The sequence below is a fragment of the Acinonyx jubatus genome, chromosome E1 (assembly GCF_027475565.1).
Source record: "Acinonyx jubatus isolate Ajub_Pintada_27869175 chromosome E1, VMU_Ajub_asm_v1.0, whole genome shotgun sequence".
NCBI lineage: Eukaryota > Metazoa > Chordata > Mammalia > Carnivora > Felidae > Acinonyx > Acinonyx jubatus.
Window position 1 is genome coordinate 25,201,064 of NC_069397.1, and position 26,709 is coordinate 25,227,772.

A 26,709-nucleotide genomic window follows, 5' to 3' on the forward strand; every position below is an offset into this window, starting at 1 on the left:
AGAGAGAGAGCGAGCGAGCACAAGCAGGGAGGGGGCAGAGAGAGACGGAGACACAGAATTAGGAACAGACTCCAGGCTCTGAGGTGTCAGCACAGAGCCCAACACAGGGCTCGAACTCACAGGCTTTGAAATCATGACCTGAGTTAGTTAGACACCCAACTGACTGAGCCAGCCAGGCGCCTCTGACATATGTATTCTTAAAAGCCTCTAAATTGGTAAAATTGATAATAATGAGCATCTAATGAGGATTCCCAGACTATGTTAGTTACTCTTTGCTTGATTTTTTCTATCATTTTATACCACACTTCTTTGCTGAATGGAGGGACACTTAATAAGAATATACTGCTTACCCATGTTATGTTGTAGTCACTTATTTACTCCAACCCCAGATGTGAAGTGAGCCATGATGGGCACAGATAAAATGCTAACTTAGGCTATGTAGCAGCTGTGTATCTTCTTTTGAGCACAGAATAATAGAGACATCTCAAAGAGCTAAACGACAGTTAAAAGAAACCTCAACTATAAAAAGAGGCTGTAGAACTTCCCTTTTAGCAAACTGACTAGTTAGTTTTTTCATTTTTTTAAGTAACAGCTTTTCTGAGACAGAATTCACATACATAAAGTTCACCCTTTTAAAGTGTACAGTTTAGTGCTTTTTAGTATACAGACTGGTATATTGATCACTACTAGTTTATTCTAGAACATTTTCATCACCCCAGAAAGAAACCTGGTACCCATGAGCAACTATTCCCCCTTCCCTTCTTCCTGGCTCTTGAAAATTGCTAATCTATTTTCTATATCAATGGATCTGCTTATTTTGTACATTTCATATAAACAGAATCATATAATATGTAACCTTTTCTCATTTTACCTACTATTTTAGAAGTTCATTCATGTTGTAGCATGTATCAGAACTTTATTACATTTTGTGGCTGAATAATATTCCCTTGTATGGATATACCACATTTTTTCCATTTATTAGTTGGTAGACATTTGGGTTGTTTCCACTTTTGAACTCTAAGGATACTGCTGTAAACATTAGTGTGCAGGTTTTTGTTTGAACATGTTTTTGGTTCTCTTGGGTATTTAAGAATGAAAGTGTATGTTTAACTTTTACAGGAATTTTCTGAGTGTCTACACCATTTACTTTTTTCCCAGCAATGAATGAGGGCTCAACTTTACCCACATCCTCATCAACACTTGTTATTTTATCTTTTTTTCCACTGTAATGAGGTTTATTTATTTTTTTAATATGAAGTTTATTTTTATATTTATTATTTATTATTTATTTATTTTTTTAATGTGAAATTTATTATCAAATTGGTTTCCATACAACACCCAGTGCTCATCCCAACAGGTGCCCTCCTCAATGCCGATCACCCACTTTCCCCTCCCTCCCATCCCCCCATCAACCCTCAGTTTACTCTCAGTTTTTAAGAGTCTCTTATGGTTTGGCTCCCTCCCTCTCTAACTTTTTCTTTCTTACTTACTTTCTTTCTTTTTTTTTTTTTTAATAGCCATTCTTTTCAGTATGAAGTGGTATCTCATTGTGGTTTTTATTTACATTTCCCCAATGACTAAAAAGATGTTGCACATCTTTTCATGTACCTTTTGGCCATTTCTATACCTTTGGAAAAATATCTTTTCAAAATTTTTGCTTGTTTTAACTGAATTATTTGTCTTTATGTTGTTGAGTTGAAAAACTTATTTATGTATTCTACATGCTGGACCTTTATCAGACATATTATTTGGAAAATTTTCTCATATTCTATGGATTGTCTTAAATTTTTAATAGTATTCTTTGCTGCAGAAAAGTTTTTAATTTTGAATAAGTACAATTTATCTACTTTGTCTCTTGTTGCTTGTAGGTAGTCTCAATTAATAATCCATTTAAGAATCTAATGTAGTAACCTGTTAGAGTGATAATAGTGGTTTAGTCCTTGTTGTTAGCAGTGAAAACAGATGTTTGAACAGAATAGGGATATATTTTTATGGTAATTCTGATAATTATAGCAAACATCTTTGTTCATTGTTTAATAAATGATAGGCACTATTCTAAGTGCTTTACATGTTAATTCATTAAATCTAAAACCCCAGAGACTTGCATTATTGTTTTCATTTTACCAATTGAAGAACCATAAGGCAGAGAGCTGTTAACTAACTTTTCCATGGCTCTGTACCTAGTAAGTGATAGATACATTTACTCCTCTGTGCTACCTGTAGGGAAAGCCTGTAATCACATGTAAAGATTTTATACTTAACAGTGCTGTTTCCATATGTTTTCACTATCTTTTTTAATATTAAAGTTTAATGATTATTTTACATTTCAAATTGGTTACTCTTATCCAATGAAAATTATATGTGTATGTGCATGTCTCACATGTCTTTGTGTATCTATATGTGTGTTTATGTGATATATATATACATATATACACATAAATATCTATACATACTTATCTATTTTTGCATTAAGAGATGTCCAAGATAATTTGAAATAGTTGTCTCTGGGTTTGGGGGTTTATATGTGTATATGTGTGTGACTTTTTTTTTTCAACCAAGATGACTTTCTCCAGTAGTTTTGGGTTAATGTTGAATTGAATACAGCTCTATTCACCTTGAAGACAAAACAGAATGTCTGCTGGCTGTTGAATTTAGAAAAGAACTATAATTTCATTGGTGTCATGTTCCTAACTAATATCTTGCATGGATTCTTCTTATGGGGAAGGCTTTCTGTGTAGTTTTCCCTCTCTTTACTGTGGAGTATCTTGTAAACCGTAGGAATAATACTGACCTGAGGGTCTTACTGTGTTTTTAACTTTGACTTTAGATTTTCAAGGCCCTTTCTGCTTTGAAGTTTATGATGATTTGACAAGTTTACATTTACTACCATGGTGGTGGTATAAAATGGGTCAGCAAACTGTGGTCCATTGGCCATATGTGGCCCTCTGTCTATTTTTGTACATCTCATGAGCCAAGAATGGTTTTTATAAACATCAGCATTGGGATCTACTTGATGATAATGTTATGGGCTTTGAACCCTAAATAAACAAAATATTATCTCCTGTAAAAAACAGATGCCATTCTTCTTATTAGTAGACTTACATTATAAAAATTATATTTGGTAAAAATTTTGTCAAATTTTGTTTTCTTTCTTGTTATTCTCAGTACCTAGATAGTATCCTTGGTTTTGCTTTCTTGCCTGAAGAGCCTAAAATTTTACTTTCTGGCCCCTTATGGAAAAAGTTTTCTGACCCCTGTTCTGAGAGAAACCTGTACTTGTCTCAAGTCCACATTCATTCTGTGCTCTAGTTTCATAGCAGTTTGAAATGCTAAGTAGGAGCCATACAATATATCTCTTGCTGTCCAGATCTGCTTGGATTGGATTAATTCCTGAGTTCAGTATAGTAAATAGTCCTTAAAAATAATAATTATCTAAGTATGCTTACTTCCTAAATTTGAGGGTACATGTTTGGACCATACTTTTTTGTACCTGTACTTGTTTAGTTTAAGCTTCTAACAATTGCCTGATGTTACTTGCCATGATATTTAGTACTGTAGCATGGAAACAGAGATATAGCTGCCATCTAGCTTTCCTGTTTTGTGAAGAGAAAGTCTTTATTAGAAATATCATTTCAAAATTGAGGTCCAGAAATGCTGCAGTTGATGTTGTCATTTTATTACTAGTTTGCCATTTTATAGTCTTTTTTGTCTTTAATAATATATGAAAAACCACCCAACTTGTTTCATAAGACCAACAGTTATATTATTTTGCATTTTGTGAGTAGATGACTTATTATCTTCTATGTTATGTAAAGGATTAAACTTTCTCTAAGTCTCTTGACGGCTAATATCTTCTGTGTTCATTTAAGTATCCTGATGTGTCTCAAGGTCATAGAGCAGAATCACTTCTTTAATAGCACTTTTGTAAGCAAGCATTTAGGTGGAATTCTGTCTTCCTGCCTTGACCCTGATTGTTAGCACCACTTTATATCAGAAGTATTTTTAAAATGAAAGAAGAAAACTTCTTTTCATGGACAGACCAGGAAGTGGTCTTGATTATAAAGTATTCTGGAAAAAGGTTTTAGATAACGTGGATTAGTTGCCCTGTGGATGGAACACAAGTTACTCAATAAGTCTACAGGTGTTTTTTCTTTATATGTTTGATTCTGGCTTATGTTAATGCATTTCATATTACAATATTAAACTTGTCTGGAACTATTTTTCTTTTCCTTGCTTCTGCTGTTTATACTTTTCTTTGTCTCCTTCCCTGTCTTTTGCTTTTCTGTAAGTCTGTTTAGCTGGAAGTTATTGTAGGCATACTGCAGAGGTAAAGCACTTGTGGACTAGCTTTTTATTCATAACTCTAGAATCTTGGGAGTTAATTTTTTCAGATTTCAGGAGGTCCTTTTAACATTAAACATAAACATGTCATTAGGATATATTGCAGTGATTGAAATAAAAGGAGTTTGGTTGAATTTTGGGTTTATCTATGTATTGATAATTTTAGTCTAGCAATAGCCTAGCAATGAAGTATCCTGTCTTGATATATATGACTAAGATTTCTTTTGATTTCCAAGGTTCTGGGCTCTTTTAGAGACTTGTACTTTGATGTATACTTGTAGGTTTTGTTGGTAGAATATTTCTGGAATATTAGTCATGGTTTTAATCTGAACTTAGACTTATTTGAACATCTAATATATTGGAAAGTATTGGTTTCTCTGACTGCTGAAGGAGTTTTACTTACGTATTATAATGCTATGCCACACATTCATATATTATGTGTCTATACCTGTATACATTTTCCATGTTAAATTCCACTTACAAACATATTATCTTTATTATACCATACTTTTACTTGTTTGAATTCTTTTTTTTTTAAAGCACTATTTGACTATAGTTTTATATGGTGGAAAATTAATCATTTAGTCAATAATACAGAAAATCTTAACAATCTGTAACTTGCCTTTCTTTTAGAGGCTATGCTTTAAAATGGTTAGAACAACGTTAAATTTTACTTGATTTTCTTTTTAAGAAGAAAAGTAAATGGAGACATTTTTGTTCAAGTTGTTATCATTAGATTGATAGTAAGATGAAAGTAGTAAATTAGGTTTACTAATTTGAAAATAATTGAACTTCTGTATTCAATGCCTGGTAAGTGTCATATAAATTAGTAATTAATTTCCCCTAAATCAAGTGTGTGATCAGCCACTTGTTGCAAATAAAGGTTTCTTTGAACATAGTTGCACTCATTCATTTATATATTTTCTGTGGCTACTTTGACACTAGAAGGTCAGAGCTGAGTAGTTATAGCAGAAAATAGAGACTGGATAACCTGTAAAAGTTTGCCAACCACTGCAGATACATGAGGTGTAGGGGTGTGTGTGTGTGTGTGTGTGTGTGTGTGTGTGTGTGTGTGAAAGAGAGAGAGAGAGAGAGAGAGGGAGATATTAGAGTGCTTTGAGACCTTTTCTCTTCTGCATTCCACCTTTCTTAAGGGTCCTATGTTCCTGACTGTTGAAGGAACTTTTACATAATTTTCCTTCAGCCACCCTCATCCCTGCTGCAAATCCACTCCCCTGCATTTCACTCCCATAATCATTCTTCCAAACCTGAAGTCTTGATTGCACTATTTCTTAAATAAAACGCAGACACCTCTTGTTCTGGATTTGCCAAGTCTGATTTTTTTTCTGACATGCTGAACTACCTGCTCATCATTTCTGTGTTATGCTTTTGCATTTATAGCTAATGTAGAATATCTGAATATCTCTAAATTGGAGTGTCTTCTCTTATTTCTTTGTAAGTATATCCTACTTCAAAACTTATTTCCAGAATCCAGGCCTTTCCTATACCTCCACCTTCACCATCTCCTTTTTACCTCTTACAGAGACTATATATTTCTTCCTTTTTCTTTTTCTTACCACTGTGCCTGGTACACAAGACACTTATTTTGCTTTTTAATATAATACATTATCACAAATTTCTCACATGTCTTTAACTCCTGTTAGACTGTGAGCCCAAAGATTATTTCCTATTCACCTTTTTATTCCTGGTGCTTAGCGTGGAACCCAACAGATATTTGCTCAGTGAATGATTGGATTAATAACTTCACCTACATTGTATAATGTTTGTTTTTATTTTTACTATTTTATGCTTATTAGAGGGAAAATTAATTTAGAGAAATAAAGCTGACCCATATTTTTGTAGCTCTGTAGGTAAAACTGCCTAGGTCTGGATTTTTTTTACTTGGCACTCTGTGCTGCAAGGGACAGAACTTTCTACTCTAAAACTTATCAAATCCCTGATATGGTGGTTTGATCAATATTCACCATGAAACTTGTCTGTAAAATAAAAAGTTTTAAGTTATACTTGATCTTAGGTAAATTTGGTAAGAAAGGCAAGTATTTCTATTCACATCTGCTGATATGTATGTGATACTCCTAGATAAATCCAAATAGTTTCAATCTCTCTTTTTGCGTTTTTCCCTATCCATTTCCAGGTACAAGACATCTGCTTCAGCAATGACTGTCGCTGGGTTGTGGTCAGTACACTCCGGGGGACTTCCCATGTTTTCCCCATCAACCCTTATGGTGGCCAGCCTTGTGTTCGCACACATATGTCACCACGAGTTGTGAATCGTATGAGCCGTTTCCAGAAAAGTGCTGGGCTGGAAGAGATAGAACAAGAACTGACATCTAAGCAAGGAGGTCGCTGTAGCCCTGTTCCAGGTCTATCAAGTAGCCCTTCTGGATCACCTCTGCATGGTAAACCTAATTTTCTCTCTCTCCACTGAACCTACTATCTTTCTCTCATTATCCTTACTAGTCAAGATCTGGGATAAAATAATTAAAACATTTTTCCCCCTCATGTGTTCATACAAAGACAAGATCTTAGGCTTATTTTGGGACATTCTTAATTTATTAAATAATTTAATAAATTGAATTCCATATGGGAAAGGTGATTTTTGCCATGCTAACTAACTTTTAGTTCATTGAGAAATATTCATTGTTGGAGAGTAATAGTCATGAGTCATGTGTATTTTGGAATAGCATTTGCATTTTATTTATTTTTTTAATATGAAATTTATTATCAAATTGGTTTCCATACAACACCCAGTGCTCATCCCAGAAGGTGCCCTCCTCAATACCCATTACCCACCCTCTTCTCCCTCCCACCCCCCATCAACCCTCAGTTTGTTCTCAGTTTTTAAGAGTCTCTTATGCTTTGGCTCTCTCCCTCTCTATGCATTTTATTTTAAAATACACTTGTGGGATTATGTTTATGAGATTAATTCATGTTGTTCAATGGAGGTTTACTTCATTTATTTCCATTGCTCTTAGGTATTTCATTGTACAAATATGCTTTTATGTATTTATTTGTCCTTTTTACTACTATTGTTGATGTATATTTGGGAGGTTTCTGGTGTTGGGTTATTATACATAGTGATGCAGTGGAAATGTTTGTACTTGTTTCTTGGTGCAAATGTGTTCTCATTTGTGTGTGTGTGTGTGTATGTATTCTCATTTTTTAATGAAATGCTGGGTGTGTATGTGCATCTTGACCTTGGTAGATAATACCGGAGTGGTTGTACCATTTCATTTCCATTAGAATGGCAAAAAAAATTTGTTTATATTAGATGATACTTTTTCTAGAGCATTGCAGGTTCTTCTTGACAGATGACCAATTTATATTTTTAAGAATAGAGGATTTTATACAGAGAGATTATGGTTACTACAGAAACCAATTTTTAAAAAATGTTTTAATGTTTAGTTTTGAGAGCGGGGGGGGAGGGGCAGAGAGCGAAGGAGACACAGAATCTGAAACAGGCTCCAGGCTCCTAGCTGTCAGCACAGAGCCCGACACGGGGCTCGAACTCACGAACTGTGAGATCGTGACCTGAGCTGAAATCAATAGTTCAACTGACTGACCCACCTAGGTGCCCCACTACAGAAATCAATTTGTATTTATTCAATTGATCTGAAATGTACATAACATAAAATTAACCATTTAATATTAAGAATTCAATGGCATTTAGTACACTCATGATGAACCACCACTTCTAACTAGTTCCAAAATGTTTTCCTCACCTAAGAAGACACACCGTGTATTCTTTAAGCAGTTACTACCTGTTCCTCTCTCACTAAGTCCCTAGCAACCACCAGCCTATTTTCCATCTCTGTGGATTTACTTGTTCTGGATATTTCATATAATAATCCATATGTGATCATATAATATGTGATTGTTTTTTCTGGCTTATATGACATGGTATAATGTTTTCAAGGTACAGCCACACATAGTATATATCAGTACTTCATTCCTTTTTATGGCCGAGTAATATTTCACTGTATGTATATACTCCAATTTTATCTATTCTTCCATTGATCGACATTTGGGTTGTTTCCACCTGTTTGCTGTTTTGAATAGCGCTGTGGTGCTGAATATGAGCATGCAAGTAGTTGTTTGAGTACCTCTGAAGTTCTCTTGGCTTTATACTTATCCTTATTTGTTTCAGCTTCTGCTTAAACATGTATCCTTTTGTAATACCTAATCAATTCCAGATATATATTTTTTGTAGGAAGTTTTAAGATAGACTGAAATCATATAAGTACATAGAATCCCGGGGAGAAATTCTGTAACTCAAAAAAGCTTGGAACCTCGTTTTCTCCTTAGGTGATGCTATATACTTTGGCCCCATTATTTTTATAAGAATAGTAGTTATTTATGTTTATTTACCTAGTGACCCATGATCTTCAAGGTTGAAGATCTTTAGAATCAGTCCTATGTGAAAATCTTCTAGAATCACTCCAAGAAGTCATTTTGAAAAGCATTTAGAATTAAAAAAAAAAGCTTAGAAAGTTATGGGATATTTGTATTTTCAGCCATTTGCAAGAAATTTTACTTCAGAAATAATTACTTAAACTTTTGTTGTATAATTAGCCTCATAGTGTAGATTCTTTGAGGACCTTTCTCTTTGTGTTAAGGAGTTTCCTTCAATTAAATTTCACCAAACACTTTATGGAGAGAGATTCAGAGTACACATGGGGCAGCTAGGTTGACCAAAGAACAGAAGTAATCATAAAAAATGACGAAGGATTTATAGTCCTTATATTTGTACATCTTAAGAGAGTATCTTTTGAGCATCTTTTTTCTTCCTGTTCTTCCTTCCCTGTTAAGCTTACTACACACCAGTCTTTGGTTACAAAGTTCACAAAAAATTAAGGTGATCTCTGCCGTCAGATATCTCTGGTCCAAGAGAGAATGCAGATATTAAATGACTGTGAACAAATACCTTTCAGTGTATTTTTGTAGAAGGGTGCGATGTGCCAATCAATTAAGGATGTGTCATTTGTGAAAGAACAAATAGTTGAAGAGAAATACTTGATTTCTGAGTAAAAATACATGATTTTCTCTCAGCTTTATTGATTTCACAGCTCTGTTCATTTTTTTGCGTGAAGCTAACAGAAGGCATCTCAGAGAGGAGATTATACTGTTTGACAGTACTGCTGTGCTTAACATTCCCTTTGAAAGCTAGGAATTTCAGGAGGCATTTTCCTCCTGATAACATGTACTAAAGTCTTATTATGTTAAAATTTCACTCCATATTTCTGTGTAGTATTTCTCATTTGTAAAGCATAGACCTTTGAGTGATGGTCATTTTTCTCCATGATCTTTTTGTATCTTACATGTCAAAACAAAATGGGCATTGTTGTTGGATAGTTCTAAAAATGATGTATTTACAGTTTGTGTGGATAAACAGTCTGATGCTGGTCAAAAACAATGTAAACCTTTGAACAGGGAGGGATTCATCTTGAAAATGAATCATGCTTTGGCAGTATTACCGTTGTTTGTGTGTGCTCTTTTTAGCAAAGTAAAGGAAACTGTTAAATAACAGTTGATATAGGGATATTTCCTTTTTACTCTCTGGAGTCAATCCAGTTTAGGTTAGGATTATTTTATCTATTTGCCTTTTTTTTTCTTAACAGAGGATGTTTATTTATTTGAAATATATTCTCTCTAAATAATCTCTTTCATTTCCGATCTTGTTGCCTGGACCTTAGTCTCTCTGAGGGTTCTTAACTTAAGATCCATGAACATGCATGGGGAGAAATTGCATCTTTGTATTTACTATCTTCTAACCAAAATTAATCATTTATTTTTATTTTGAATATAGACAAAACATCTGTGTTTTTATTGGGGACAATGTCACAAGTAGTACATTGTCACCAATAGAAACACAGATATTTTCACATCACATTATATGCAAAATATGTGTATCTTGAAATGCTTTGAATTACTGAACATATTTTGAAATACTGATTATGCTCATCATTGCTTTGCAGTTATAAGTTATGACATAATAATATTACTGATTTAAATATTTATTACGTATAATGCTATACAGAACTTAATTTTTAGAATGTATTGATAACTATGCTTCTAAATAATTTTTAATTTGTAATTCTATTTATTTTATTTCATTAATTTGTAAGTATTATTCCAAAAAAGAGCCCACAGCTTTCCCAGACTGCCCAAGTAGTCCTTGACACAAAAATTATTAAGAGTACCTAATCTTTGGGGCGCTTGGGTGGCTTACTCGGTTAAGCATCCAACTCTTGATTTCAGCTCAGGTCATGATCTCACAGTTTGTGAGTTTAAGCCCCGCCTCAGGCTCTGCGCTGATAGTGTGGAGCCTGCTTGGGATTCTCTCTCTCTCCTTCTCATTCTGTCTCTCTGTCCTTCCCCTCCTCGCTTTCTCAGTCTCTCTCTCTCAAAAATAAATAAATTAATTAAAAAAAAAAAAAAAACCCTGATCATCATTTCTTACCTCATCTGTTTCAGTAGCCTCCAGCCTTTTGTGACTGTCAAAAGCATTTCCTTTATTAACCATAAATATGATCTTCTACTTTTCTGCTTAAAATCTTTCAGTGTCTCTTCATTCTTATAGAATATTAGAGAAGGTTCCATCTTATTTCCAACTTCTTGTCCCTCCCACCATAGCTAGGTTTCCCTGAATATGCCACATGTGTCTATTTCTTGGCACCTTTCCTATTATATACTTTTCTCTATTTGAAATAATTATAACCCCCTTGAATGCCTATTAAATCCCTATTTAGCTAAAAATATCCTTTCATCTTTTAAGCCTGTCTTAAAAATCTCTTGATGTTGTGTCAGTCTGTATTAGCCTTGATGTTGGCTGAAGATGGGGTCTTTTTCTTGTTTGTATTTGTATTTTGACACCTTACATAGTATTGGTAAAATGTAGACTCTAAGGCTTCAAGCCGGAGTTTTCAAACATCTTTAGAAGTTCTAATAAAAACAATTTAGATTTAAATCATTGCTTGTCAGGGGTGCCTGGGTGGCTCAGTCGGTTAAGCGTCCGACTTCAGCTCAGGTCATCATCTCGCGGTCCATGAGTTCGAGCCCCGCGTCGGGCTCTGGGCTGATGGCTCAGAGCCTGGAGCCTGCTTCCGATTCTGTGTCTCCCTCTCTCTCTGCCCCTCACGTTCTGTCTCTCTCTGTCACTCGATAACAAATAAACTTAAAAAAAAAAAGTATTTAAATCATTGCTTGTCAGAATGAAGAGCTTCTCATTCATAGTAACATTGCTTTTCATTTTAACATCTGTGAGATACATTCATTTGTTCAACAACTGTTAATTAATGTTTACTATGTCCAGGCACTGTTCCTGAGCCCTAGGAAAAGAGCAGTGAACAAAAGAGGAAAAATCCCTATTTCCATGAAGGTGACTTTTTAGTACAGTGATATGAACAATGAAAAGGATGGATGGATGGATGGATGGATGGATGGATGGATGGATGGGTAGATAGGTAGATAGTTTTGTGTGCTGTGGAGAAAAATAAAGGATGAAAGGGGAAGTAGGGGATGCCTGGATAGGATCCTAATTTGAAATTAGAAAGGTTCCCACAGGCCTTACTAAGATGACATTTGAACAAAGGTCTGATGGAAGTATGGGAGAAAGTCATGCAAATATCTGGGGAGTATGTCTGAGAAAGAAGGAACAGCCAGTGTAAAATCCCTGCACTGGGAGTGTGCCTAGAGTGTTCAAGGAAAGGCAAAGAAGACAGTGTGGCTGAAGCACAGTGTGCAAGGTGCATACTAGAAGATGAGGTTACAGAGGAAATATGGTCAGATCATGTCAGCCTCTGACTTTTACTCAGAGTGAGGTGGAGAAGCTGTGAAAAGAGCTTGGAGAAAAAGAGTGACATAAGACTGTGTTTTAGTAGGATCAGAATGGAGATTTGTATTGAGAATTCACAGTCCTAGGTGACAAGGGTAGAAGCCTAGTGAGACTGGTTAGGAGAGTATTGCAGAAATCCAGGTTAGAGAGGAAAGGCTTAGACTGAGTTGTTTATAATGGAGATTGTGAGTAGTGATTTTATTCTTGATACATTTTGATGGTAGGGTTAACAGGATCTGGCATTTATTATGTCAAGTATGACAAAAGAGAGGAGTGAGGGTAACTAGTAAGGCTTCTGGCCTGAGCAGCTGGAAGGACGGGTTTGCCTTCATGTCAAATGAGGAACACAATGTTAAAGTAGGTTTGGGGATAGGGGCAGGATCAGAAGTTTCGGACATGTTTAGCTTAAGATGTGTTTTTGGCCTCCTAGCGATATTAAGTGGGTATTCGGTTCTACAAGCCTGGAGTTCAGTGGAAAGGACTAGACTGAGGATAAGTGTTTGGAAGACACAGGTGAAGCCAAAAGCTGGATGAGATCACCTAGTGAGTTGAGTAAGAAAAAAAAATAAAGATGTCCCAAGACTGAGACCTGGGCCCTCCACCATGAAGTAGCTAGTAACAGAGAAGGAAAACCATATATGAGAAATCCTAGAGGTCAAATGAGAAAATTTTTTTCTGAGAAAAGGGAGGGATCCAGGTGTCAAATTCTGCTGATAGGCCACTTAAGATAAAGACTGAGATGGGAATGCAAACTGGTGCAGCCACTCTGGAAGACAGTATGGAGGTTCCTGAACAAACTAAAAATAGAACTACCCTACGACCCAGCAATTGCACTACTAGGCATTTATCCAAGGGATACAGGTATGCTGTTTCGAAGGGACACATGCACCCCCATGTGTATAGCAGCGCTATCAACAATAGCCAAAGTATGGAAAGAGCCAAATGTCCATCGATGGATGAATGGATAAAGAAGATATGGTATATATATACAATGGAGTATTATTCAGCAATCAAAAAGAATGAAATTTTGCCATTTGCACCTTCATGGATGGAACTGGAGGATATTATGCTAAGTGAAATTAGTCAGAGAAAGACAAATATCATATGACTTCACTCATTTGAGGACTTTAAGAGACAAAACCGATGAACATAAGGGAAGGGAAACAAAAATAATATGAAAACAAGGAGGGGGACAAAACAGAAGAGACTCATAAATATGGAGAACAAACTGAGGGTTACGGGAGGGTTTGTGGGAGGGGGAATGGGCTAAATGGGTAAGGGCACTAAGGAATCTACTCCTGAAATCATTGTTGCACTATATACTAATTAATTTGGATGTGAATTTTACAAAATTAAAAATAAAATTAAAAAAAATAATTTATAGAAAAAAAGGACTGAGAAAGCAATAGAATACCATCAAATTTCGTAATGTAGAGGACATGTGACCATGATAAGAGCAGTTTGGTGGAGTGGGAGGAGCCTGATAGGAGTGGATTCTGGTGAGACAGGAAGAGGGAAATTGGAGACTGGTATTAACAAGTCTTTCCAGAAGCACTGATGTAAAAGGGAGCAGAAAAATGGGGAGAAGTTAGAGGGAAAGAAAAGACTGCTTTTGTTTCTTCATGGAATCAGGAAGTGAGGATGGTGGCAGGTATTGGGAGCTTTAAGGAAAAGGGCAAAGGTCACAAAATAGTCCTCTAGGAGAACAGCATTTCTTTTACCAGTTAGTAAATTTTTGATGAATAGAGAAACCATTTCTTCCATGATTATTTATGCCCCAAGCAAATTCAATGACTTGTCTTTGCTCTCTAGTATGATACCTTATTTCTACACCTGAACTGCTTTCTGCATATTTCTTCTGGTACACAATGCATTTTTCAATCTCAGCTCAGATTATGATGTGTAACTTTATGTATTTACTCCTTCTGTATGCTCTTGTTGCTTACTACGTTCTACCTTTTTGTTTCTTCTTTTTTTGATGATCTCCATTATGAAGCTAGAATGTGCTCAGGGAGGCAGTTGGAGGACTAGAGTCAGACTACTTGTGGTGGAATCTATCCCCCATGATTTCATAACTCTGTAATCTTAAACAAATTACTTAAATACCTGTGCTTAATTTTCTATCTATAAAATGGGGTTAATATTACCTACCTGGCAGGATCACAGCACTTTAAATAGTGTTTGTACATATCAAATCCTAAGTAAAAATTAGCTGCTATGATTAGTGTCATTGATAGTGTTTATTATTGAGGAGGTATATAGGACTGATTCATTTTTTGTATTTTTATATAGTACCTCTTGAATCCAGAAAACAGAATAAACGAGTAAGTCACTGAATAATGTAAATGAAATATAATTGTGACTTTATTGTATATAGGTTTTAATATCATTATAGAACTCAGTATTGGTAAGTTGACTACTTTTTAAAAAATGTTTATTTATTTATTTTGAGAGAGAGAGAGAGAGAAGGAGAAAGAGAATCCCAAGCAGGCTTCACAGTGTCATTGCAGAGCCTGAAGCAGGGCTCGATCTCAGAACCATGAGATCATGACCTAAGCCGAAATCAAGAGTCGGATGCTTAACCAACTGAGATACCCAGGCGCTCTGATAAGTTAGTTGACTTCTGATATGTTTCTGAAATGAAGGGAGATACCAACACAAAACTGAAAGTGCAGGTAGTGGTATTCCTTCTTTTTTATCTGTTTTTCTTATTTCAATATCATCAGGAAATACATTGTGATTAATTTATTCACCTCTTCTTTAGTCCTTTGCATTTCTTTACAAAGTGATAGGGCTTTTTAGCCTTTTTTTTTTTTTTTAATCCTGCTATTTCCACTGAGTTAACACAGGGGTTTTGGATTCACTTTTGCACTTCTCCAGAGTTCTTGGAAGTGTCTCCTTTCCCATCAACTCGTTGTTCCTCAGGGGAGGAGTCCTCTTTGAGTCACAGTTTTTGGCATCTGAATTCCAGATTGTGCTTCTTCCAAATGGAGCTGGCTGATGAGACTGAGACCTCTAGAGGGGCCTCTGAATTCTTGGATGTGAAGCCTCTAGATTTTAGTAAAGTACTTTTAAATAACTGGTAGCATTACTAGTCTTTTTAGCATCTGTGTGATGCATTCTTTTTACCGCTCAGAAATTGTTTATAGTCTTTATGATGGTTTTGTAATTACTTACTTTTGTTGATCAGTAGTTTTCTTGATACAGACCACAACACAATTGTAAATACAAAACAACCACACATTTCAGCCTTATACAGTTTCACCTACTTAAGACAATCAATAATGTGATGATTCCTGACTTCTCTTTCCACATCACTGTTTACTTGTGGATTGAAGTTTCCATTTGTATGTTTTAATTTTTGCCAAGAAAAATCAATCATGTGCACTGTAGTTCTGCTTTAAATTTTATGCCTCATATCACACAGAGTATATATAGAGTATATACATGTTAACTGGATAAAATCTTCTTTTAGGCTATATTAGTTTACTACCTGGATTTTTACTGGTTATATATACTTTACTGTTTTAGTTCAGATTGAAGTCTTGTTTCTAATTTGTTCTTGTTAGATCTAATAGTTTTCCCAATGAATTTGTTTTCTTGTAAGTTCTTTGATCATCCTTTCTACAATGTTGCTACAATATTATGCTAGTCTTTACCTTTACTATACACCAAAATCATATGGTATTTTAAGTATTTTTATGTCAATTCCTATTGCTTCTCAGAGCAGATGAGTTCTTTAGGGCAAGTGGATTGAAAAGAGAGACCTCATAATTAATACCTTACTGAAAACAAGATGCTTTCATTTCAGTAACTGAAGAACCATCTATTAAATAAAGATAGCATAATTTTTTACTAGACTATTTTATAGAGCAGTTTTAGGTTCACAGCAAAATTGAGAGGGAGGTTCAGATAGCATAGTTTTTGAGGAAAATAAAATTACCTGTGGAGTATTTTTAAAAACTCTTACATTGCCTGTAAGATAAACTTTCGTGTAGTGCTATGAAAACTGATTAAACTCTGCTAGAATATTTTATCATTTTGTCTATTTCATTTGGACTATGCTACATTTTTTCCCTCTGGAAGTTTTCTCTTAAATGCCACATAAGGTATTTAGCACTTGAAACCCACCCAGAATTTGTTCTTTCGTTTTTTACTGCTCATGCAATTATATTCTCTCTCTATTTTTTATGTTGGCAAATCAGACTCCATCCAGGTTTTTATAGTTTTGCTTTTAAATGGTTAAGGAGACATGCCTCTAGAGGGCGATCTTTTCTAAACTTTCCCATGATTGTAATTATGGCCACCCTAGCATGAACTTGGTGTACTATGGATGTGGATGTCTTATAACATTTTATAATAACCCGGCTTCCTTGTTACTATGTTTTCTATGGTTTATTTCTCAGAGTCTTCTTACAGAATCAGACTTTTGAAATATATTACAATTAATTAATATCCATTTTAGTACTCCATCCAGATGCCTAGCTTCTATGAATGAATTTAGGTAATTGAGTGGAGGCAAATTTTTTAATCATTTGAATAAGTGATGTCTATATGTTCTAAAAATTCCTTTCTTTAGTCCTCTGTGTACTACTGTTCAAGGATTTGTTATCTCTATACTTTATGGGACCAGAGTGATTAAAGTCTACCACTGAGGCATTATTAGAGTTTACAGTTAATCTCTGCTTCTCTTTTCTGTTAACATTGTTTGGAGTTTTGTTGTTTTTCTTTACCTATTTAATGTATACTTTGGTCAAAGTAATACATGTATTATAAAAGTCAAGTAAGACCACAATTTTGTAATGACAAATGGCACTCTCTTGCCTTACCCCTCTCTACTCTTAGGTGTCACTCCTGAGAGGCGTCTTCTTTCAGTTCTTCATAGTTTCTTCCTTGCTGTTTTCTTTTTTGCCCCTTTCTGGAAATCATGTTAGTTGGATAATGGATCTCCTACATTGAATCTGTAACTTCCTTTTCTATTTTTCTATTTGTCTTTTTGTTTTACTTTATGAGAGTATCCCCAACTTTGTCTTCTAATCTTGTTGTATTTTTATTTCTGTATCATGTTTTTAATATCCTTTTCTCCAAATGATTTTTTTTAACATTTATTTATTATATTATTGAGAGAGAGAGAGACAGAGCATGAGTGTGGGAGGGGCAGAGAAAGAGGGAGACACAGAATCTGAAGCAGGCTCCAGGCTCTGAGCTGTCAGCACAGAGCCCGACGCAGGGCTTGAACTCACAAACTGGGAAATCATGACCTGAGCCAAAGTCAGATGCTCAACCAACTGAGCCACCCAGGCGCCCCTCTCCAAATGATTTTTTTATCACATCCTTTTCTTTCTTTTATAGGTGGAATATTCTTTATCCTTTTGAGATATGGATATAGTTTTGAGGCATTTTTTTGCTCGATGCATTATCTCTATTTCGTATGAGTTCCTTTTTCAATTTTTTTGTTGTGATCATTATCTTTCATATTAGGACAGTGGTTCTCAACCCTGATTGTACCTTACAATTTACCTTATAAGTATAAAAGGTACTGGTGCCTAGGCCCAGTCTCAGACTGATTAAACCAAAATATTGACCTGGATATCTTGGAATCCTTGGTGATCATTCTTATTTTTATTATTGAAATTTTATTACCTATTAATTTGTTTCATTATTTTATTTTTATTCAGCTAATTAATACATCTGTACTAAAGAAATGATTGGAAGTTCTTTGAGCAGGAGGAGGTCATACCAACTTCTAGTTCCCACTGATCCCTCAGGTGGGACTGGCAATTGTATTAGGGAACCCCCAATCAATACTATTTGTAGATCTTTTCACTTAGACTGGTCAGTTCTCCCACAAAGGAATCCTCTGTTTGGGGTGGATTTGGGGTAGTAGAAACTTTCTCTCAGTAAACTTAGAAGTCAGTTTTCAGGGAGTTGAAGGAGTTATATTATTTTAGTGATTAGAATAACAACAAGAGGATTTGGCATATCTGTTTGTATGTTACTATATTGCCTTACTTTTCCAGTGAGGAAGACAAAGAAGTAAGAAAATTCTGGTCAGAGTCCAGTGAAACATTTTTTTCAAAATTTGGTTTTAGAAAAAATGGAGAAGGAAAAGAGAGTAGAAATTAGTCTTCTTAGGATACATAATGACCAGTGTCTGAATAACTGACTCCAATAAACAGATTTAGAAATTATCACAGCTGGGAGTAGCAGCCATGAGTACTCTTGAACTTAAAATCCGAGCAGGAAGTAAAAATCTGACTGCTGGCCCATAGTTTATAAGTTACAAAAGGGTACAGAGAGTGGGGTCAGGGCTGTGGTAGGGTTACACATACTGAGAAATAGAAACTATTATGGTTCTTAGCATAATAGGTTCTTAGCATAAAATGATGTTTAGAATTTGGAGGAGGATGAGAAAAGGAAAGGGATTTAAGGTTCATTGAAAGAGTTATTAACATTGGATGGTGTGTTTTTGCAGGTGAGAATATTGAAGCTAGAACGAGGCACAGGAGTGAAACTATTTCAGAATGGATATACTGGAATTGATGTGGGCATTGTTGTTGTTGGCAGCCTCAGAAGAGAGAGGCTATTCTATTTTCATCCTTAGTTGGGAATGCTTAATATTTCACCCTTGTCTGATTTGGGAGTGGATTGAAATGTGTCCACATTTGATAAAATCATGGATAAGAGAAAATATAAAATGACAGTACTGATAAATGAATATGGTTTTTGGCAGTGAGCCAGCTGATTAAGAAAAAGTGTTTCTGCTATGGCAGAAGAATTACAGGGAAGGATATGGCGCCCAGATATGGTCATAGTAGCACTCCTCTTTGTGGTTCTCACTCTCAGGGAATTTCTATCAAGGGAGTTTTTATGTACATGAGTAAATTCATGGTTTTGCTTTAGGAAAAGTTAGTTTTTAAGACAAGGACTTGAACAGTTTATTAGCACCCATATGGCATACTCTGATTTTTTTTTGCGGGGGGGGGGGGGGAGGAGGTGAACAATTCTCTTTCACAAATTGTTGGTAATTTAGGCAGCTAAATTGGGCATGGGTTTCCCATTTTCTTCTTGAGCAGAACATGTAAGCATACTTTGATAGAGAGATATTTAAATGTTTTTAAGCTGGAAATAAAATATATGTGAATATAAAAGGTTTTATCTTCCCTGCTGTCAAAAAAGCTGACTTGGCCCTTTTGCACTATACTCCCAACTTTGTATGGTTGTTAAAATCTGTTGCTCTTTCCCATCTGAAGGAAATGCATCTTTGACACTTCTCATGACCTGAGTCATGATGCTGAAATAGAGCCAGAAAATATCCTTAACAGTCATGGGTAAAAAGAAGGGAGGCTTCTGTGTGGTGGGGGTGGGGGAGCGGGAAGGAGAGCAGGGGAGCAGGGCATCTTTGCTATTGATATTCCAGTTTATATCTTTTTGAATATTAGGAATGTTGCTTACATTTTACTACTATAATTGTTCAACAGAAAATACTCTGATTTTATATTTAATTTTTCCTTAACTATACAGTGCTTATTTGCAAAAGACAAGTTTTGCAAATGTTAAATTAAATCATTTGAATCCTCCAAGTCTGAAACAAATGCACCTAAATCTTGCAACTTATTTAATATGTTGTCTCAGTGTTTGTTTTTATCTCATAGCCAACTCCCAATTCTTCCACATGCTGTATGTTCAGCAGTTTAAGTAATAAAGTTATATTTGTTGAATGATGCAGATAAGTTTATGTATTTTTTCCTTCGGACAGTGAAGTTCATCCTGTTTGCTTTGCTGACATGATACAAAATTCATTGTGATATAAGCATGGGGGATATGAGCGTAGGTATATTTTCAAAAGAATTTCAGTGAGGATTTATTTATACTTTGGGAAGTTCATTGAACCCCAAATTTGGTTTAAGTGATGCTAGATTGCCGGGTTTTTAATTCTGGAGATTTTTCACCAGGGCTAACAGTCTTCACTTCTGAGCACTCAGAAGCTTGAACTCAATTCAAAGTGGGAAATTTTGAGGCTGCTTAAATATATTAGATTTAGGAATAATGTGAATCTTAAAGTGAAAGACCCAGGATTCTTTTCTTTTATTCTTCTTATTCATAAAAGAGTTTGCTTCGTCATCTCTAGTGTTAAATATAGTCTAAATACTGTTTTGTTTTGTTTTTTGTTGTTTTGTTTTTGATACTTCATTGTTGTAAGAGTGGCAGGCTACAATCCTAATGTTTATAATGAATTAAAACTTGCTAAAACTTCTTGATATTTAAATTATTTAAGTTATTTAAATTAAAACTTAAATATTAAGAAGTTTTATAGTTTATAAAATGTTCTTCATCTCCAATCTTGGAATGCTCTAAGAATAATAAACTTAAAGTAATGAAATTTTTACTTAGGGGGGAAATTTTTTTCATTTATTTTATAAATTTGGGTTGGCTATGTGATTGAGACTAAATTGTGCCACAAATGTAGTGGAGAGGAAATGTAGGCAAGAGATTTTCCTACAATGTATTTCATTGCCTATCTCATACACCTTATTTTATCTTGAACTTTTTGGACATATTTCTTCTATTTTCCCCTGTTTATATTTTTACATTTTATAAACGATGTTTCTAACTCTTGATCTCGTCTCCCTTTTCAGGCTTATTTTTACATTCCAGACTCCTTGTTCTAAGCATGCTTTAGTATCTTTTTGGAGCAGGGTGGATTGTCCCTTGCTGTATGTATAGTTTTAGCAAACTGGTTTCTTTTGATTTTTATTTTTGTGTTCCAACTTTCTGAATTTATTGAGTTTATTTTAGATTTAAGGAAAGAAAAATAATCAAACTTGTATATGATAGTTGTGAGCCATTTAAATCATTAACTGGTGAAAATGTATTCAGACTACAGAAAGGAAAGCAATCTAGCAGTTTTTTAATTTAATTATTTATAAACATATATTTGTATAAATAGATAAACAAATTTATATAAATAGTTATTCAATAATTAGTGGCATCTCAATTCTCCAGGGCATAAAGTTTTAATTCTTCTGACATTTAAGAAGCACTAGTGCAAATCTCCACGCAGGCGACTTTGTATGTAGTGAGACGCAGTGATGACAATGTCATCATTCAAAACCTCAGTCCCCATCACGTAAAAATAAAAAAAAAAAAAAAAAAGGATTGGACACTGGTTTTCAAGTCGGATTTGTGGGAGATTTCTCTTCTTACCTTCCCACCCTTCCCCAAAGTACCTAGTGTAATGTCTGTGTCGCCGTGAACTGTTTGGTTGAAAAGCAACAAGTGTTTTTGCTTGAAATGCATAAAGATTTGCAGCACTTTGATTTCATCATCTGTCACTCCCCTCAGAAAAGTTACAAGGAGAAACAAGTCAATACCCAATCAGGATTGTCCTGAACTCTTTTCTGTCTTGAACTTTGTCACCTAAACTGTTTGATTGTTGTGTTAACAGTCTTTTAAAAAATATGTATATATTATTTTTTCTTTTAATTGTGTGTTCTACTCTCCCTGGCTCCTGTGAACAAGGATTGCTTCCGCCCAGTTTGGTATGTGGGTCAGAAGGCGCTGTTTCTCACCAGGGCGCTGCTGTTTCCTTTTCCTACTTGAGTAGATTACAGATTATACTGGAATACGCCTGAGAAAAGGTCAAAAAGGAGGGTGAAAGTCCTGGAACTGCAGCTGGGAAGCTTGTCATTCTCATCTAGGAAAGGAGAAAGAAAGAAAAAAAAAAGAACAAGAGAAAGAAAGAAAGAGAGAAATAGAGACTCCCATCTCAACCAAAACAACCCACATTCAGGAAATTCCTATTTGCACAGGATACTTTTTATATACTCTGAAAGGATTTTATTTGGTTTTGATTAAATAATTATCGAGTGTTTGGCTGAGAAAGCTTTAATGTTAAATTAGATGGCAAGCTAGCGCTAAGCAGTGTTTTTAACTTTTCAGAGCCCAGATTTCCAGTGATTGTTTCAAAACAAGCTACCATTGTACTCTTTGACAGAGTCAAGAAGTCGGGAGCTTTTCAACTACAGAGTTAACTTAGTTAAACTCACTGGTATATTTTGGATTTTTATCCCTGTCAATTCCACAGCAGGATATTAAAAGCAGACCAAAAGTTTTGGTTGTCTGTGGAAAGCAAAAAGCACACACAAAAATCCCCATACGAACTCATTACCCAGTTTTTATTTTGGAAAGGTATGTAGGGGATAGAACATCTACATGAGGTCTGAGAGTAGGGAAATTGACGGGAGGAGAACAGTCACAATGGGATATTGGGAGTGGGGCTCTTTCTATAGAACCGCCTTCTTGGGAGTGCCAGGTTGTTATGTGGACATTGGCTTTCAGTGGCCGTCATTAATCTGATTACAAAATGTAATGGTTCAAAATATTAGCAGACCAAGGACCCTAACAGGGAGGCTTGTATCCTAGAATAAGAGTGGATCTTGTTGATAAGTGTATAGAGAGGTGATAAGAAGAGAGTTTGATACTGTTGTAGGAGTCTCATATATAGAAAAGTTTCTATGGTAAACCTTCTGAAAAGTGGAATACCTAAAGTGAACAAGTTCTATGCCCATGATAAGGAACAAAAAGTAAGAAAAAAAATGCAGACCTTCCAATAATAGTTCTCTCCCAGAGGGCATGGTCAACACAGCCTGGTGTCCTTTGCTTTTTTACAACTACACCTTTGCCATTTTTGTATTTATCCCTGTGTCCCTACTGACAACAAAAGACAATGCTCCTTTATCCTTCAAATGCTCCACTTGGTTCACTTTATTCCATGATAGTTCTTAGTTTCTTACACCTTCTGATCCTAGAATATTCTAGTCCTGTAACCCCCATTGGCAGCAGACTGTAGTTTGTGCTTCTAGAAATCTATAATAAAAAGTTTTCCCTTTCTTACTGATATGATACTGTTTTAAGGTACTTTCTGATTTATAACTCTATCCCTTGATTGCATAATGTCATTTTAACTGCTTTTATTTGCTTTAGTTCACAGTATGGTGGGATAGGGAAAGTTTTTAAAGTGGGAGAGGAGGCAAGTAATTACATTTATGGCTTGTTTTTCCTCTTGACTGCATTTAAGAAGAAATGCATACACATATAGATAAACTGATATTAACTTTAATATTTAGCATAATCTGAAATGGTCAACAATTTCAGGATATTGCTGGCCTCAGAAACTTCTTGAAGCTGGCAGTTTGCCACATTCACGTGTTCTCACATCACTGCATTCAGAAGCTAAGAATCCCAGCCTGGCAGCTTCTGAAGAGAGGGTAAAGATGAAACAGAAAGGAGTCTAGCCACATTACCTGGGAGTTGTTGCTGATGTCTTTTCCACAAATGTTCACGTTTGTCAAAGCCCAGTAAATCTTGCAAAGTTTATTTTCCTTGTAGCATCTGTGTTTTATAATGGGTCTTTTAATTTGTTTTTACTTTGTCTGCAGGGATTTCTTTTGTCCGGAGTTTTCAGACTCTGTCTTTTTTTTTTTTTTTCCTGTGGAAGTGAGTCCATTAATGATGACTGGTTTGGGAATATGCCTCTCTGCAAAGCTGACCTGACAAGCTGTTCCTCTAGTGCAGCAACAAAGCCCATTGTTATTTTCTCTCTTTACTTTTATACTCAACTTAATCCATTTTTCCTCTGTGTTTTTATAGTATAGAATGTCTGGGAAAACATACTTAGGGACAATGCATAAATGATAAGATGGCATTTTGAAGTTAGCAAAACTTCTTGTAAACAGGTTATATACCATGTCAACCTGACACAGAGACAATGGTACCATATGTTGGTATGGAGATTGAGAGTTCCTCAGTAAAAGGTATCTGCAGGTATTCTTCCAAAAGGTGGAAGGAAAAAAAAAAACAGTGCATGAGGTTGTTTTCATAATTCCTTTTTCAAAAATGCAAACTTGTTCAAGTAAACCCAGAAGTCAGTGGTTAAAACCCAGTGTGAACTGTACTGGTTTAGTGCCTTGCATTCTAACAATAAAAACAATAATAATTAAGCAAATAAACAACTGAAAACAAAAACAAAATATCATAGCTTTAAGCATCAAGGGATGTTTTATAAATTCTGATTTTTAAATGATTTCCTACTCTCAAATAGAATTCCTGCTTTAGTTTATTGAGAAACCATTTTATTGGAACTTGGGATTTTTTTCTCCCAAGAGAACTCTGTCTATCTTGGAGACTGGTAAACCTCTAAAGGATCAAAGCTCTTGTGGATTTGGATAAAGACCCAAAAGCCTGAAGGCTTATAGAAGTTTATCTATATAGAGTAAGCCCAAAAACTGGGATGAGAGTCTTAGAAGAGCTTATTTTCTCATGAGATCTTTGGGACTTCCTCTGTTTGGATGTGCCAGAAATACTGTGAGAATATCCATTCTCATGGCATTTGTCACTTACAGGTCTTGTCCCAGCTGGAATTCAAAAATATAATGGTGTGTGGAAATATTACATGTGTCTTAAGATTTTAAAAAGCTTACTACTAAAACTGCAATTCAACAACCTCTGCTATTTTCATTGTACTTATACAATTAAGAGAAAAGGAAAGAACAGTTCGTGAAAATGACATTTAGCATATATGTAGTGACTCTTCATTGAGCTTGGAAATTTTTAGTTTTACTGTTACTCTCATATATATATGCCTGAGAGGTGCAAGAAAGAAATAGTGCTACTATTCCTTTCTGTCCAATGGGAAATTGAAGGATAAAATGGAGGGACAGACTTAATCCTCATCCAAGACTTGGGATACTACAAGTTTCTTCCTGCTGAACCTCATTATATTAAGAGACTTCAGGCTTAATGAAAAATCTTGACTTGGAAATTTAGGCTTGATATACCCGTAAGGAAGTGTCTGAAGGTCTGTTCGAAAAGTTATCAAGTCTAGGCTTCTGGTTCAGTCAACATGAGACTAAGCAGAATAGCTAAAGCCATAGATTCCAGCATCTGGCTATCTTCTGAAGTATTTTGTGTCCCTCCAAAATTAATTTTTTCTATGGATCATAGGACTCTGTTTTCCTGTACTTCCTGGATATGGGAAAAAATATATTTATTTCATTCATTCAGCAAACATTTGTGCTGTCCACAATAGTAAAACACTGCCCCTACTCTGGAAGAGTCTCCAGTTTTCCTGGAGAATAAATCTGGAGGTTTGTTAGATCTAGCTGCATTTTCAAAGAAAATCCATGATACAAGAGACAGTGAAAAATTATTTTTAACCAAAGACTTTGAACACTGGAAAAGGGAAGGAAAGGATCATTATGACTTTTTGTATGTTTGATTTATTGAGTATGAACTTTCATTTTTAAATTTGTTGTTTTTTAATGTATATTTTTTACATGTAGATCATTATGTGTCAGCTAATGAGATTTCCTGTCTAAGCCATTTCCCTCATTTTACTAACTGCTATGTAATTGTTCGCACATCTCTCATCTTATCCTTTATTTTCTATTTGAAAAATAAAGGTATAAAGATACAGGTTTCTTCCTCTATGCTTAAAATTTGTATGCCTTAGCTTCCCTTTTAAGTTGTCCCTTTGAAACAACATAAAAATGTCTCCCTTTTATAGTTGTTGTTCCTGAGACATTCTGCAGATATCTTTGTTAGCATGTTTTCGCCCATTTAAAATTTTTTGTTTATATACTTTCTGTCTCATTATGTTATGAACTCTTTAGGAGGCCCTTGGACTTATTCATCCAGGGCTAGAACAGGGCCTTATACTGATAAGGCTCAAAAAATATTAAGTGAAAGAATGAATATTGATGAAAACTTTGCTTGGGACAGTAACTCATCTTGATGTCTGCAGACATCAAAAGAATGTCTTATTTTCAGGCCCAAAGTTCTTATATCTGTGTTCTATATCCATTACCTTGATCATTTCCGATCAATGTTTCTTTTACTTATCCCTTTCCATCTGAGTTTTCCACCTCTTTACTGAAATGACCTTATTGAAGATTACCAAAGTTAGTAGTTTTCTGAGTTTACCTTCCTGAACCTTATCATCATGGAGTGTTTTATTAATCCATTTATTCTTTCATTAAAGCTATTGTTATAAGTTGCTTGCCATGTCCAATAAAATATAAGACAGACACTATACCTATATGAATATAAAACCCTTTACCCTTAAGGTAGACTTACTTTACCCTTTAAGATGGGCTGCGTGTCAGAGGCTACATCATAAACACAGACACCAAGAGTAAATGCCCACAAACTTGGGTGTTGCTTGGCAATACAATAGCATGCTGAGAGGGATAGGTATGAAGCACCTTGTATACTATTATGAGGTGAGGGGTTTTAAGTTATGGCTAACTATGTCACAAGATTTGGAGCTTCTCAGTGAATCACTTCATTTTTCTAGACCACTCATCCTACCTATAAAGTTCAGTGATCTCAAAATCTGTATATTCCCTTGCTGAAGAATTTACCTAAGTCCCTGCTCCTCTGGCTCAATTAAAAAGTTCTTCTAAAACTGAAATCATTTAATCTTCCTACTGCTTTCTATTATAATCTCCTCT

At 35.1% G+C, this 26,709-nt stretch overlaps 1 protein-coding gene across 1 annotated transcript in view; it reads left to right on the forward strand.

Moving 5' to 3' along the window:
- The window catches only part of BCAS3 (BCAS3 microtubule associated cell migration factor), a 606,762-nt gene that overhangs the window by 242,890 nt on the left and 337,163 nt on the right, over nucleotides 1-26,709 (forward strand). The window contains exon 17 of the mRNA XM_053211840.1: nucleotides 6,497-6,761. Coding sequence (XP_053067815.1) covers nucleotides 6,497-6,761 — 265 coding nt within the window. The remainder of the gene's footprint in view (nucleotides 1-6,496; nucleotides 6,762-26,709) is intronic.